This window comes from Pleurodeles waltl, chromosome 4_2 (assembly GCF_031143425.1).
Source record: "Pleurodeles waltl isolate 20211129_DDA chromosome 4_2, aPleWal1.hap1.20221129, whole genome shotgun sequence".
Taxonomy (NCBI): domain Eukaryota; kingdom Metazoa; phylum Chordata; class Amphibia; order Caudata; family Salamandridae; genus Pleurodeles; species Pleurodeles waltl.
This window is the reverse complement of record NC_090443.1, coordinates 360,859,904-360,876,530: the sequence shown is the minus strand read 5'-3', so window position 1 is coordinate 360,876,530 and position 16,627 is coordinate 360,859,904. Positions and strand designations below refer to the sequence as shown.

At 41.3% G+C, this 16,627-nt stretch overlaps 1 protein-coding gene across 2 annotated transcripts in view; it reads left to right on the top strand.

Moving 5' to 3' along the window:
- Positions 1-15,910, top strand: part of METTL13 (methyltransferase 13, eEF1A N-terminus and K55) — an 80,315-nt gene extending 64,405 nt beyond the window's left edge. For both annotated transcript variants that reach the window (XM_069231441.1, XM_069231442.1), the window contains one exon: positions 15,538-15,910. In XM_069231441.1, the coding sequence (XP_069087542.1) occupies positions 15,538-15,812 (275 nt within the window). In that variant the 3' untranslated portion in view covers positions 15,813-15,910. The remainder of the gene's footprint in view (positions 1-15,537) is intronic.
- The last annotated feature ends 717 nt before the right edge of the window (positions 15,911-16,627 follow it).

Here is a 16,627-nt window from a genome sequence, read left to right as displayed (position 1 = left end):
GCCAGTGACCTTTTCCTTAATCTAGTTACACATAACCTCCGTTTTACTTGTTAAGCATACGCTCACCACCAAAGGCGTTTGACACTGATAACATGATTACTGTTACTCAACTCTTTGATGCTAATCTTATCAGCCATGGAAAGATAAAAGGTTAAGTAGACCCACAATAATTTAAAGTATGATTACCTGGTGAAATTCAGGCTCCAGCACTGGATGCATTAGTCCACTGAACCAGAAGACACATAGTCACACAAGTACCATGTTGGAAGCTTTAAGTAGTAATGTGGGGACTTGATGATTTAAGGTTTATTCCCTTTTCTCTCCTTACTCAGTCTGCAGTGATTAAAACGTTTCACGGTATCACCCTATGATCACTCTTCAGAAACTCAACTGTCCCCAAAGAAACCAAGCAAGAGGGCCACACAAAAGAAGTAAATGATTTGCTAAAATTAGCAGCATACATCTGGGATACTATGTCCCACATTTCATTGTTTTGATAACGGTAGTATGAAAAGTGGCTTATAAATGCGTTTGATGATGTTCTTTAGCTCTGAGATTACTTTACAGATCAGCAATCTGGGTCATAAAAGAATGGCTCTTTCTTTCTATTTTTAAGTAAGGTTAATTGTCACTGTGAAAGTGCTATGGATTAATCTTTCCATAAAGATGCCTCAGTTTGGGCATCTCCATATAGCAGACAACACAGCACACCCTGCGGCGATGGTGTGGGAGAGTTTGGACCTGCAATACCATCAGTAATCTTCATTTGCAGCATGTCTCCCAAAACGTATGCATAGATTTTCAGCCATTCCCATGTATGTTGCAGCTTTTCATATGTTGACCAAGACAACACATTATTCAAGCTGGATTTATTCCGTGGAATATATTTGTCCTGCACATTCGGGGTATTTTTGTACTACATAGAAATCCACATTCTGAAGGTCAGTATCATCTCATATACATCATCTCTCAGCTATCCCATGAACTAATCACTCATTCATTAATTCTTCATACATTTGATAACTCATTACCATTCATCCATGTATTAGGTCATCAATTCAAGCGTGTACCCATTCTCCCTGTCAGCCACCCGTTCAGCATAACTACATACCTGTACTAATTAAGGAGCACTTTCACTTACAAAATAACCATAGTGATTGTCTGTGCCCAGATTATTATATTAAATGATGTCCAATGTTTAATGTTTATAATTAAAATGTGAAATACAAACATATGTCCACCACACTTAGGCTGTAAAATGCTTTCTTACTTTTTCATTTTTGCAGCATATGTTTGCAAATATAAAAATATTAACTATCGCACCAGTTTGCCAACAGAGGTAGGTAAGCCAACAAATTAACAGGGAGAGCTGAGTCGAGGGTTGTGTGTGGCTCTAAAAGTCCATGCACGAGCTGAGCCCTGAAAATATTTAGCATGTAAATAATGCAACACAAATCATGTTAGAACATGGCAAGTTGTCCTCAAAATAAAAATAATTAAAAAAAAAAAAAAAAACATATTTCTTTAACACACTAAAGCGTTTAACCTTACTACATCAGATTGTATTTCTACAGTGAGAAGCATTTTTTTAAAAGTTATAACATTTAAATAAGAAGCATTGGCAAAGCCAATAGGTCTTGCCTATGCAAGAGCTATTGGCTTTGCCAGTGTGTTTTAGCCTAGTTGTTCACCTGTGTCTGCTGTTCAGCATGACTAAAAGTTAGTGGCATAGAGGAGAGGGGTGTTGAGTGCTGTAAAATGGAATGACAAAGAGTCGAGTAGAGTGTTGTTGAGTGGCAGAGTGTGTTGTGTATTGGAGTAGCATAGTGTGGAGTTGTGTAGAGCGACATACAGTGGAGTGGACTGGTGTACAGTATATTGGCATAGAGTGCTGCAGAGTATAGTGGCCTTAAGTGCAGTGGTATTGAATTAAGAGTTGTCGTAGAATGCTGTGGCATAGATTAGAGAAATGCATAGCAAACTGCTGCAGAGTAGAGTTGAGTGGCATAGAGTGCAGTGGCGTAGAGTGGTGCAGATTATAGTGCCATAGAGTGATGTGGTGTAGAATGGTGCAAAGTAGAGTGGTGTAGAGTATAGTGTTAAAAATAAACAGGGTAACCCAATATTCCCCACAGACCAGGGTAATCTAAACTGTAAAGCACACAATGTTCATGGAGGAATAATTTGCATACAAATATTTCAGCGATATTAAATGCTATTAATGTTGTAATTAACCATAAACCAAATTCCATAAATCTTCAAACAGCGTGTAATCAGTTTATGGAAAAATTAGGATTTTTTATATATATTCACTAATAATATATTCATCAATATAGCAAAGCAACAAAGATAATGTTTAGCGTTTTTATACAAGTTCTCTGGTGACCTCTCTAGTCCATAATCCCTTTACATCCAAGGGACAGAAGGAGAGCACCAACCCTCCTGACTCTCCAAACACAAAATGTTTGAGTCCTGTATGCAGTCTTTCACAGAAATCACTTCTAATTGACTCCAGCAGCTCATACAATTAATTGGATCATGGAGAGTATAAGGTTGATATTTCGGTCTCCCAAGGCTGAAACCGTGCATGAGACAATCCTCAAGAAAATGTGTCAAAGTGGATTAAATCACAGTAATTGTTGCTTTCAACATCAACTTCCTAAAAAAGCACTGCTTAATCGTTTTCGTCCGGAACATCCAACGCTAGTCAGTTACGCCAGTATGAAGTAAGGACGATGAAATTACACAACACGTATGAGTAAACTCCCACCAGGCTCAAATCAACCATAAATGATTGATTGTTGTGATTTAATCCACTTTTACACATTGTCCAAAGTATGGTCTCATGGACTGCATAGAGTGCAGTTGTGTAGAGTTACATAGAGTGTAATGGTGTAGTTCAATGGGATAGAGTGCAATTGTGCTGAGTAGATTAGAGTGTTGTATGGTGCATTGGCGTAGAGTGCAGTGGCATAGAGTTGTGTTACACTCTACAACAATGCACTTTACTCTGTATTGGAGTAGAGTGCAGTGTTGGAGAGTGGCGTACACAGTGGCATAGAGTGGAGTTGTGCAGAGTAGATTGGTGTGCCCTAGAGTGGAGTGGTGTAAATTGCAGTGGCCAAGAGTGCAGTAGAGTATAGCAGCGGAGAGTGTATTGGCATAGAGTAGAGTGATACAGGGAGAGTAGAGAGGTGGAGAGTGCAGTGGAGTGGTGCAGAGTAGAGTGCAGTGGTATGGAGTGGTGCTGAGTAGAGTGGAGTATTCATGGTGTGGTAGCACACTGCTGTTACAACATATTTTCAATTTAAATGACCATTACTTTTGCACTTACATACAGTTCTAATAATAAAATATACAGTGCACAGACGAAAATGTATGGTAATTGCATCACCTAGTTTAATGATTTGTTTTGACCATATTAAAATATTTGTTTCCAACACACTTCAGAAATAATAAAAAAATGTGCTTCACAATTCTGATATATTCTAAAATATGCACACAGTTCATTTAAACTTTCTTGTGTGCTAGAAAAAACTCTTACCTACCTCCAGTATCCAGCAAGATTGCCACATAAATGCTCTCGCTTTGAAGTCAGAGAAAGAAAAGTAAACAAGTGCCTTTGGAAGACAAAGCCTGGTATTCGACCTTTGTCTGTGAATGCACAGCAAATGTGATGAGATCACAACAAGATGTAAAGGCCTGTTAACAAAAAGTGAGTTTGTGGAAGGATACAGAAAATATGGTTTAGGGAACGGGCTGGATGAACTGAACCTGGAGAGCCTAAAGCAAATAAAGCCAGCAAATGGAAAGCCAGAAAGTGTAAGTTACAAACAAGTCAATGGTAAACGACGAGCGGAACAAATGTTCGGAAAGTCCCTAAGATGTCATTAGTAAACCAGACAGCTGCACTATTAATAGTCTGCAACCTAAAAAAACATTCCTGCCCATGCCGTGGTGACAGTGAATGAACTAAGAGGAAAGTCAGTTGTCATGTGTACCCTGTATGTGGCCTAGATCCTTATACATAGAGCAACATTATAATTTATTAAATTGAACAGAAGAGGTTTTGTACAGTGCTTATTCTGAACTTGGCATTTAGAGGTGCTCTGATTTGTGATAATGAACAAAAAGCATGCTCGGGGATATTTGACTAGGTTCACAAAATTTGGTCAAGCAAGGAAGCCAGGATTGATCACTGATTTTCCAGTTTTCGTTGGGCAATTCAGCCACTAAATGGGTATCTCTTTCTAGTAGCTAGGGTTAATGCTTTGCCCTTTGGAAGAGGAGAATAACAAATGGGTGACTGGCAAAACCCACATTTTATTTTTTAGCAGTGGCACATAGTGCGAACCTTTTACACGGAAATATAAGTGCTTCACAACACAGACTACTCTACATCTTTTTAATGAAATGTAGATTTGCCACAATACACAGGATTGAGAGCCCGGGCCTGGTTCAAACCTTATTCCCCATGTTAGATGATCACCATTTGTAGCCACTAAGCCACAGGACCTCCTCAGAAACCTTGACTCGTTTAGGGCTCAAGATTCTAAGTGGACCTCGAGCTCAGTCGGAGCCAAGCATCAGGCTCGAGCCCGACTCCAGCTTGTTCAGTGGATCGCCAGCCTCTAGTCGCCTGGGCCAGAACTATTGGTTTTGTCGATGCTGGTTTCTTTGGGACACTTCCTAAGAGACTGTTTTTGTTAGACCCCAGAAAATAAAATGCTGTACAGTAGGTTCTTGCGCCAAGTAAGTATTTAGCCTTGCATCACCTTATCCTGTGTCCTACAGCATCCTCTGTTACTTTAGGTGCCAGTGGTAACGGCCACACACACCCAAGGATGGGCTTCTGTGCTATGTAATGAGAATATGAAATAGTGTATTTCTTTAACAAAGAAGCCTTGACACTAATAGGCACATTATTGCACTGCATTCTTAAAAAGTAGTCTGACAATAGTGGGAGCTTCCTTTAACGTTTGCTTCAAGTTTACCAACATCATCATTTATGATGCTGCACCAAAACTCCCAGCTGGAAAGACGCCCAACCAAAGGTCACGCCAGTGATCTGGTAAAGCAAAGTAATCCTAAAAGTCCAGTAGCTCACACGGGTATATGGTCACAAACTGGCACGTGGTTGTGCAAGGCTATAGCGTAGTAATTATCTCTGTACATGGATGTTCATATCTAATGTTGAATGTGCAACAACTATGCTGGGCTTTTCGTAGGACATTAGGGGAAGGAACGCAAAAATGTTATTTTCTTGAACTCCCCGCCCCCCCCCCCCCCCACCTCACCCCCCCGCAAAGTAGTCCCTGGAGAAATGATAGCCTAAACTTTGTTATAAACATCACATACACCTAAGGCCGTAGTGGCGACGTTACTTTGTTGAAGCAGAATCCTGGCAACTGGGGCTCAGAAGTCTGCATTCCCGAAAATGACCCGTGTGTTAATGGAGCCTTTAAAGTCAGATAGACCTGTACTTCTTCCCCATTGGACTGAGGCACCCCTAAACCTAAGTACTTTGTCAACAACTGTGTCGTCAAGTTGTATATGTATTTTTTATTCTTAGACTTGGGTGTGTAAGCAAGTATTCTGGTGCCCCAAAATCGAAATAAAAATGCAGAACGCAGGACATGAAGTTACAAATGCACCTCTCACTGCTGTCAAATGCGAGAAACCCACAGCAAGTACACCATATATCTAGGGTTGCCACCTGATTGGTTTTCTACCGGTATTTGTCTTAACAGGTACAAAAATAAGCCAGATCACCAATAGCCGGTATTTTTAGCCCTCATCAGTACATACCTCTAACAGCAAATATAAACAGAATGCAGTTTTGAATGTGTTCTAGACTCGCGTTAATGATCCCCGACTAATAATTAAAATAAACAACAACAGGAAAATAATGTTACAAATGAATGAAGATGATTTTGTTTGCAGTCATGCCTTTGTAGACTCTTAGAACAAAAGGGAATGGAATTTATTTTCCTCTAGCTAAGGTGGCATCCTTAGTCATGTCTCATTAGAAAGTAAAAAAAAAAAAAAATCCTTTACGTTTCAAAAAGACATATTGCCCTTAGATTGAGACATAACACGCCAGGCAGCATTGGTAAATAGATGCTTGTACAGAACGATGTGTGAGGCAAATACGGTATGGTTTTCCATAAAAACGATCATATAACCTAGTGTTCACCACCGCCTTCCTCTCACAGAAGACCTGTGTACTTTTTCTTGTTCAGGCACTCAACTATTTCAACCTCTGTAATCATCCATAGGAAACCAAACGGATGCACAAACCGGTCTCCCGAGGGGACACTACCTGCTTCGGGTCAGGCAGGCCTGGGTTAGGGACCATTGTTAAGAATACTCTGACTGCCCACACCAGACATTGCTTAACGTGTTCTTGTCATGGCCACTCGCTGTCCTGGACATAATGTACAGCGCTGTGAAGGAGTGAAATGTTGTCGAATGTGCTACAGGAAGCTCTAAAAAGGAACACATCATTTCATGACAGGCACAGTTCCGTTCAACACGCAATGCGCATGGGCATGCAGCATGGCCATGCAGCATGGCCAGCTGGGAGTTAGCGCCTACGTATGCATTGGGAAGTTACCATATCAGTATGGCCAAAATGTTAACTGTGACAGGTGTACATGATTGCTGCCGACTTAATAAGAATGAAAGGCCACGTAAGCTCTGCTGTTTTTCAAGCCCGTGTCCCACAGATGACGTAAATGGAAGTGCTCCATTACACTGGATGTTCAAAGGCTCCTTGCTCGCTAGAAGTTAGGGGTGCTCAGAGGTATTAAATGGCTCCTGAGAGAGTGCTCCTTTTAAATGCACCTTTACATTGAAGGGTGGCGACCGTGAATTGGGTGCCACGATAAGTGAGACGTGCTCGGTCTGAATTTGAAGTGTGCGTGGGTGCGCACCACGGCCAGCGGGGAGGTAGCGCCTACGTATGCAGTGGGAAGTTACCATTTCAAGATGGCCAAAATGTTAACTGTGACAGGCGTACACGATTGCTGCCGACCTAATAAGAATGAAATGCTACGTAAGCCCCACTGGGTTTCAAGCCCCGTGTCCCACAGATGACATAAATACAGACTCTCCAATATACTGGATGTTTAAAAACTCCTTGCTGACTAGAAGTTAGTGGTGCACAGAGGTATTACATGGCTCCTGAGAGCCCGCTTTTGAATGCACCTTTACATTGAAGCACAGCTGCCGTGAATTGGGTGCAGTGTGAAGTGGGAAGTGCTCGGTCAGAATGTGCAATGTGCACACCAATGCTAAAAATATTGCCCGAAACTAACGTAAATGGCCAGATGCGAAGTGAGCCATATAACAGGGCCAGTAGCAGTGGAAGGGCACAACACATCAGTAGGTGGGACAAACGGCAACGACTCGCTGGCCAAGCACAGAAAACAAGACATTCCTAAAACACGAGCAAGAGGAGAAAAAAAAAAGTATGCCACAGGAGTGGAAGTGTACATGTAAAAGGTCTAGTCGCCATAGGAGGGAAGCAAGCACACAAAGGAGGGACAAATACAACCAGTGCACCAATGAAAAGCCCGCATTTTAGAATGGCACACAAAATAACAAATGGGAATCGAGCAGTATGCCAAAAGCCCACAGAGGAGATACAACATGTCGAGAGACGGCGCATGCACGCTGCCTAGGCTGGACCTAAAAAGAACACCAGCAACGTTCATGTAGCAAGACATGCAAAGGGGTGGGCAATGCTGCCATTGTGTGGGCAGTGTGATTAATCATGGATAAAACTGAGAGAGAGAAAATACCCAAAGCTATACTCTGAAACGCAAAAGAGAGGTAAAATGTCCAAGACACTATGGGAGCAAAAAAAGCAATTGCAAAGCTTGTAGGACTGCGTTTAACATGGCAAAGCATGGAGCATGACCACACTGAAGTCAAAATATAAACTCAAGTAGGGGATGGTATTTCCAGGGACGTGGACACGGACAGCCTTGGGGAGAGCTGAGTCAGGGGTCTGGCTTGGCTCTAAAAGTCAAAGCAACAAATGTCATGGAAAAAGGATAGGCTCCTAAAAATAAAAGCGTGTTTTTCATCAGTATCTCAGTTAATTACATGCTATTTAATCTTTGAATTGAGTGGCATTAATTGAAAGTAATATTTTACAATCCCACCCAAGAATACCCTCATGCCCAGGTAGCATAGCCACAAGTTACTCAAAACAGTGTCATTCTCTCTCTCTCTGTCTGTTTGTCTATATCACTTTATTATTAATTGTTAAGCAATATTATGCTATGTAAACTATACAGGTGAATTTTTTGGAGTGCACTTATATTGAACTGAATTGCTTTTATGTACTCTCAAACTGGAAAAATAATACACAAGGAAGTGAAGCGGTAGGTCATGCTTGGTGCAGTTTGATCAAATGAGGATGCTGAGATTTGAGCAAAAGTTTCCTGGTTGCACATTGTACAGTTCAGCCACGGTAGGGTTATATCTCGCTCTCTTCCATTTAACACCAAAGTTCAGTGCTTTGTGCTCGCACAGAGTTCAATAAATGCACTTATCAAACCTTATGCCCAAATGGCACTCCAAACGCATGTATATGTGCATAGTCATAAGATTCAAAGGTGTGTTTTTCTTCTTGGACTGTTTCAACAGACAGTGAAGATAAAGCAGTGACAGGACGGGAAGGCAGCAGTCCCAACCTCGTCAGAGTGGGATGGGATCAGTGAGACTGCTGACCCCACCCCTGTTCCTGGAAGCATTTGAGAAGCTACCAGGAGGAAAGGGTAGAAACAAAGAGCACACAAGAGAGGGAGAGGGGAATAAGGAGCAAACAGCAAGTAGGGTGGAGAAACAAAGAGCGCACAGGGGAACAAGGGAGGGGCTAAAGGGGGAACAAGTAGCACACGGGAAAGAAGAAGGGACAGAACAGAGTGAGATACAGAAGAGGGAGCCAGATTGAGCAGACAGAGAGAGTAGTTGTACAATAATCAATCGAACAGTGCAATGCAAGCGCACAAGTGGAGATAGGGTACAACGGACCAGCCAATACAGTTAGTTGAGAGATGAATAATCCATTGAGCTGAGCCAAGACATGATAGACAAAATCTCAAGCCAATGGCTGAAAGAGGCTGACCGAAGAAAGCCAGCAGTTGAAAGGAGCAGGCACAATGACCCTTCAATTTTTAGAATGTAACACAGGTCTGCTTGTCAGTTGCATTGTCAAACTCCAGACTTGAAAATTTATCCACTCCTCAAACCCTGTCATGTCCAGAAAAAAAAAACCAAGAAGCATATCAATAATGATGAATAAGTGTTCGGTTCAACCATATACAATCAAACTTATGCAAAAAAATATTCTTAAAAATGGCTATCTGAAAGGCAGAATCAGATAAAGTTTTAGCTGGTGCCTCGTTGAATAAACGGTCAAAGTAATGTCCCTGTGACTCCATATGTTTCAAAAACTTAGAGGAATCCACTTGTGAGGTAGTACATCATGGAGAGTACATTAAGAGCTGGTAGTTTTAGAATACAGGGTCTGCTGGTCTGCAAAAAGGAGGCAAACCTAAAAATGTTCTGTAAAATCATGTCCCAGAAATCCTAGATCTTAAAGTGTCAGACATTCCCAAATATTAATCAAGGATCCAGACTGAAAACACCGCAACAAAAACTCCCAGTGTGGTAGGTAGGTTTACTGCAAGTGTCATATTTGATTTGTGCGTATTTTTCATAGGCCACTGTTGCCACTTAAAGTGCGAACAAACCCCTCTACTCTGAAACCCAATTGCCAAGCCTCTGTGTACTACTAATGGCCCTGTACAATACATTGTTTAAGCTCAATTTTATTTTAACCCAAGTGTTGTATGTTTAAGTATAGTGGAAGGTTGAGGGGTGGAATGTAGAATGTGGGGAGATGGAACCTGGGGGTTGGAGGTTGAGGCATTCTGATATGGGAGACGGTTGAGAAAGGATGTGTGGACCAGCTTGAGAAAATAAACTTAAGAAATACAAGATTACGTGTGTCCTCATCTTTACATTTTGGCGACGAGGGAAAGGAAGATTCAATGAAAGAAGTAGTGGACTATTAAAGGTTTGACAGGATGTACTCCAGGCGCACACTACGGAGGAGGTGAAGGAGTAGTACTTCACGCAATTTCAACAGAAGGAAACACATGAATTGAACGAGTGCGCGATATGGAGGCACGACAGTGAAGGTGGGCTTTCAGTTTTTACTTTATTTTAGTGCTTTCTGTTCCTCCTTCTTCGCTGCCTTTGCCTGCCAGTTTGAACTGCCATTGTGGGTTTGGTCACGCGGCCTAATTTAAACAACGCGCCGCGCGACATCCTTTTCTGGATCCTAGAGCGTGCTGTACATTCTGTGCTCTACGCGCAGTAGCGAATCTTCGCATCGTACCGGATTGAATTTAAGTGGAAGACTGCTGTGTTGAGGATTACATGAGGATTACATTAGCAATATACCTTACTTGTTTGCGCAGCCCTGTGTTGGAGTACACCTGTTTCTTGCTGTTCCTGCCGTCTGTGCTGTTCTCTGCATATTGTTCTGGGCGGAGCCGGGACTTTGTCTTCTAGACATAAACAGAGGACTATCGGATGGTTTCTTCTATTATTGTCACTAAAGAAGGTCTTTAAAGGAAAAATGTGGAAAAGGAACATCTTTGTGACAAATATTCATTAACTTTATGAACAACTAAAGTCACTTACATAAATTTCTTTTTATTTATTTTTTATTTTTTCATATTTTTTTTTTTCTTCCCCCTTTATATATATAAGTATACTTATTAAAAGGAAAAGGGAGAAAAGATGCAGTTTGAACCTCCTGCAAAGTTTTTACAGAACAAGGGAGAACCACCATTGCATTGGACTAGGTGGAAGGAAGAGTTTTTGACTTATATGAAAGCTATTGATGATAACGAAATGTCACAAGATAGGAAAAAAAATATTTTATTACATTGTTTAGGCTCTGAGGGGCAGATGGTTTTCAGAACTTTACCACCAGTACTGTTACCAGATCATACGGAGGGAGAAGTGGACGTTTTCAAGGAAGCGCTAATGAGATTGGAGAAGAGATTCAAACCTACTGCAAGTCTGGCATTAAATAGATTCAAGTTTTATACTAGGGCACAGCATTCTGATGAGACATTTGATGAGTTTTTAACAGCACTACGAGGATTATCTATACATTGCAATTTTGGTGATATGACTGATGAGATGATTCGGGATCAAATTATAGTGCATGTGAAAAGCAGGAAGATCCAAGAACATCTGTGGGTTATGGGGGATCCTAAATTGCAAGATGTAATCTCTACTGCGAAAGCTCTAGAGCAATCTGAGAAGTGGATGAGATCTGTACAGGATGTCGATAAAGTTAATAATATAGAATCTGAGGTGGTGGGTGCAATGATGGGTAGTAATTCGAGTGGTAATCCTGGTTTCAAGAATACTGGTGTGGGTAAGAAATGGGTGAGACAAGATAGGATGGAGAAACTATCCTGTTTCCGTTGTGGTAGTGTGAACCATCTTGCATCGTCGCCCCAATGTCCGGCAGTTGGAAAAGAATGTATGAAATGTGGAAGGTTGGGACATTTTGCTCGGGTATGTAAAGATTTCAAGAAAAGTAACTATGTAGCCAAAGGGAAGATGGCGTGTGTTAGTAGTGGTAAAGATGGTCATGATTGGCTGAAGGGTGATAATGAGCAAAAGGGCATGGTGTTGTCACTCAAGCATGGGGATGAAATACGGTGCAAACAGATAAAACGACCTAGATGTGAGGTACAAATCGATGGGAGGAGGCTGGAGTTAATGGCAGACTCGGGGTCACCTTGGACAATTGTTACACAAGATTATTTTAAGCAAGTCTTTGAGGGAATTTGGGAATTGACCGATTTGAAGGAACCAGATATTATTGCTGAAAGTTTTGAAGGGAGGACTATTGATGTGACTGGTTTTGTTGAAACTGGAATCACTTTTAAAGAGAGACGTGCCAATATTAAATTGTATGTTGCAGTTAAGGGGGTTAATGTCCTAGGATGGAGGGACCAAGGAAAATTGGGTGTAATTTTGAATCCCCGGTGTAGTGAACCTGTATTAGTGATAGAGTCCAGGGAGGCAACAGAGTGGATTACTTCTAAGTTTCCACAAGTTTTCACTAGTAAATTGGGTAAATTGATCAACTACAGCCACAGAATTAAAGTCAAGGCTAATGCCAAACCTGTAATTCAGAAACTTAGGAATGTTCCCATTAGTGTCAGAGATGAATTAAAGAAGATCTTGTCAGATATGGTGAATGAGGGTGTGATAGAAGAGATTGAATCCTCTGAGTGGGTTTCTCCGATCGTTTTAGCACGAAAATCTGACAATTCTTTGAGACTGTGTGTGGATTTGAGAGCTGTAAATGTTAACATCATTGTGAATTGCCATCCTTTACCCAAGATAAATGAGGTCATTAGTATGTTGGAGGGGGCGAATATTTTTTCCACATTGGATTTGAGATCGGCGTATCACCAAATTGAATTAACGGAAGATTCTAGACATCTCACGGCGTTTATCACCCCGCAAGGGTTATACCAATTTAAGAGGATGCTGTTTGGATTGGCGTCAGCAGCGTCAGTCTTCCAGAGAGCGATGTTTCATTTGTTTAAAGACATGGACAAATATGTGAAGTGTTTCCAGGATGATGTTTTAATTTTCTCAAAAGATGAAGTTGAACACAAACTGCATGTAGAAAATGTTTGTAAAGTGTTGAGTGTGAATGGTTTGACTTTAAGGGAGAAGAAGTGCAAATTCTTCTTGAAATCTGTTGAGTACCTAGGTCATACAATTTCGGGAGAAGGTGTTGTACCAAAACGATCCCTAGTGGAAGCAATAGTAAATGCTCCTGCTCCTGATGATCGTGAAAAATTATTATCATTCACTGGCTTGTGTGAGTATTATAGCAAATTTATTGAGAATTTTGCTACAAAAATTGAGCCTTTGAGGGAGCTTAGGCGAAAAGGAGTCCAATATGTATGGACAGAAAAACAGAGTAATGCATTTGAGAGGATTAAGAAAGAGATAATACAGGCGCCTACTTTGAGACCTTTTTGTGTGGGGGCACAATGCATAGTTACTGTTGATGCAAGCATGTATGGGATTGGTGGGGTTTTATCTCAGACATGTGGGAGAGACAAATGGAATGTCACGTTTGCTTCTCGCACATTGACGGATGCAGAAAGAAGGTATGCAGTAATTGAGAAGGAATTGCTAGCATGCATTTGGGCTGTGGAGCACTTTCGAGACTATATTTGAGGGTCCAATTTTATTCTGCAGACAGATCATAAGCCTTTAGTAGGTATTTTATCTCCTGGGGGAGGTTGGAATGCCACTGCCCGTATTGCCAGACTTGTTTCCAGGTTGCAAGAGTATTGTTTTAAAATGGAGTATGTGCCGGGTAGAAGTAATGCTGTAGCGGATTGTTTGTCGCGTCTTCCACAGGATGAAGGGAAAGGTGTGAGTATTGTGGAAAGGGATGTGGTATCTTCTGTGTCTGGATACATGTCTGCCGAGTTTGGTAGTATACATGAAGATGAGTGGATGAAGTGCGATGAGGAGGATTTAGTTTTCCAAGAGGTTAAGAGATATGTGAGGGACGGTTGGCCAGGAAGGAATTGTATAGCTGCTGAGTTAGAACCATATGGTTCTATACGGAAGTGAGTCCATTCAAATTACTGAAAGGAAGACATCCTGTGTCTAAATTGTGTCTGTGGTGGTTTAAGAAGAAACTGAGTAAGGACTGGGAGGATATCTCAGTGGAGGAAGTTAGAGAAAGGGTGAGGGGGAAACAAGAGAAATTTAAGAAGAGATATGATGACAAGTGGAAGGTGAGGGAACCTAGTTTTTCGGTTGGTGATTGGGTAAAGGTGCGTGAGCCAGGTTTTGTGAGGAAAGGTGCATCTAAGTTTGGCCGTGGCTTTGAAGGTTGTAAAAGTGTTAAAAAAAAGTGTTGTTACACAGGATGGTAAAGTGTGGAATGTGAGCAGATTGGCAAAATGTGCTGGTAATTTTGAGTATCATGACGGAAATTGTGGAACTGATCCGTTAGTGATGTTTGGAAGTGGGATGCAATCTGGTGTTTGTATAAAAAAAGGGGCAAGTTGTGAACAACAGGAAGTCATGGAGAATGGTTCTTGTGAAGGAGAGGCTAATATGGAGTTGGGTGACAGTAATGGTAATGTTACTATGGATGATCATTCTGTTGTGAATTATCATCCTGTGAATTATAATTCTGTTGCGTCACGTGTAAAGTCCTATGTCAGGACGAGACGACAGCCTGCAAAGCTCAAAGACTTTGTTTAGAAAAAAGTATGGTGTTTACATTATGTTTTGATTTACAATACATTTTCTGTATTCTGTTGTTATATGTATTTTAATGTTTATATTTCTTTTGTTAGTTTTGTTTAAGGAGGGAAAGTGTGTTGTATGTTTAAGTATAGTGGAAGGTTGAGGGGTGGAATGTAGAATGTGGGGAGATGGAACCTGGGGGTTGGAGGTTGAGGCATTCTGATATGGGAGACGGTTGAGAAAGGATGTGTGGACCAGCTTGAGAAAATAAACTTAAGAAATACAAGATTACGTGTGTCCTCATCTTTACACCAAGTCCATATGAAAAAACATGGATGAACCAACCCAAAGCACTAAATGGAGGTCACACCAATTGCAGGTGTGCACTTTACTAGATGCAGCTAACAGAGCATGTTTTTTTAACCTATTGGCATCATACACATTTGCAGTTGTTCTACATGGAGGTAGGGTTATTGCCCCAGCTCCCCAGGGCGGCTGTAAATAATATCATTAAGTGCAAGTGCAATGAGTTCACCTATCAGTTCATCTGAGTGTTCAGAGAAGTGTTTAATTATACCACTCTTAATTGTGCTATTGCCTCTAGGTTTTGTAATTAATCTTGAGATGATAATGCACTGATATTGGTTATTTTGCACAAATTGTGACAAGCTCTAGTGTCATGCCAATTAGGCTTGGCATTAGTCAGAAAAGCTTGTTCTACGAAAGGGCTTGTCATTATGTCAGATGATATGTTTGACATTGTGCCATACAAACTTGGCAGTCGCCAAATGAAGGGGAGGCATCTGTAAAGAGAAGATACATTTAATGTAGTGTTCCAACAATTAGTCAAACAAGTAAGTTATCTTTAATAACTAGTGTGTATTTTTGGGTACTTAAAGACACAACATGTTAGGGTTGTGGGCAGGAAGAATAACACCACTTATGAAATGCTGCCTTTGTGCAGAAGGGTTAAAAGGACGATATCAAAATTGTTTGGTCCTAAAGGGCTTTCCAGACAAGGTGAATAAAAAATGTGCGAGTGCATTATCCCATTTTCTGGAATTATTATAAAGTTAGTGGTTATGCAGATGGTCAAAACAATTTCCGCACACGTAAATAGCGTGATTAGATAATATACTAATTTTAACTGTCCCCTCTTTCTGCCGCATCCCTTTTCCTCTCTCTCCGTTCATTCAGGCATCTTCATCCTGAACCTGGTGTGCCGTGACGCCCTACTGAAGCAGCAGGTTGTGAATGTCCTCCGTGAGGTTTTTCCTCTGATCTACACACGGCGGATTGAGGAGGAGGTGAATGAGATCCTGTTCTGCAGGCGACAGAGGGAACAGACGCTAACTGCTGCTGAGCTGCAGGAGAAAGCTACAGCTTTGGAGAGGCAGCTGAAGAGGCCTGGCATGGCCTGGGACAGCACATACATCCTGGCTGACATGTTAAAGACTGTGAAAATTGTGTGAGGATCTTTGAGGACCTACGGACACAGGTTTTAATCATGGATGAGTCCTACATGGCCTTTCATTCTTTCGAAGTCAATAAAATGAGTAATAAATGACAATGGTTGACAACAATTGAATGTGGCCTATTAGGAAGAACATTATAGGTATTAATTTTGTGAGAGGAAGGTCCTAAGCTATAAGGACCAGAATGAGGTTCAGGCATGAAGCTCATGATAGCTCCATGCAGGTCACACAGCAGGCACTTTCGTTACCGTCTACCTGTAGCCCCAGCACTATGGTATTTGCCCTGTACTGTTTGCGGGGAAGCATTGGCTTTTAATGTATTTGTGGCATGTCCTGTTTGTGTTTTTTTTTTTTTTTTTTTAAAGCAGAAATGGCTTTTCATTTACAGTTTCATTCTTTGCATTTACAATTTGCCCCGGACAGAATCATGCTTGGAAAGATGATTGTGGAAGTTGATCACCAAATTTGGTCTACATTTCTGTATCCTGATATTTGTTATGTTAGATGGATTTGTAAAGTGCACTTATCACCCAAGGGGTATCCAGGTGCTGGAATAGATGATTAGGCCAATCGGGCTTCTAGCTGAACAGCCAGGCCTTTAGTTTCTTGTGGAACTCGATTAGCGATGGGGAGGTCCTGATGTGATGTGGAAGGTCGTTCCAGGATTTGGCTCCTGTTCAGGAATGTGTCTTCCCGATTTGCTTCTACGCATGCAGGGTATCTGTGCAAGGTAAGTGTGGCTGAGTGCAGTTACCTGGTGAGTGGCGGAAGTTGAAGGGGTGGTTGAGGTAGGCAGGTCTGGCGTTGTGGAG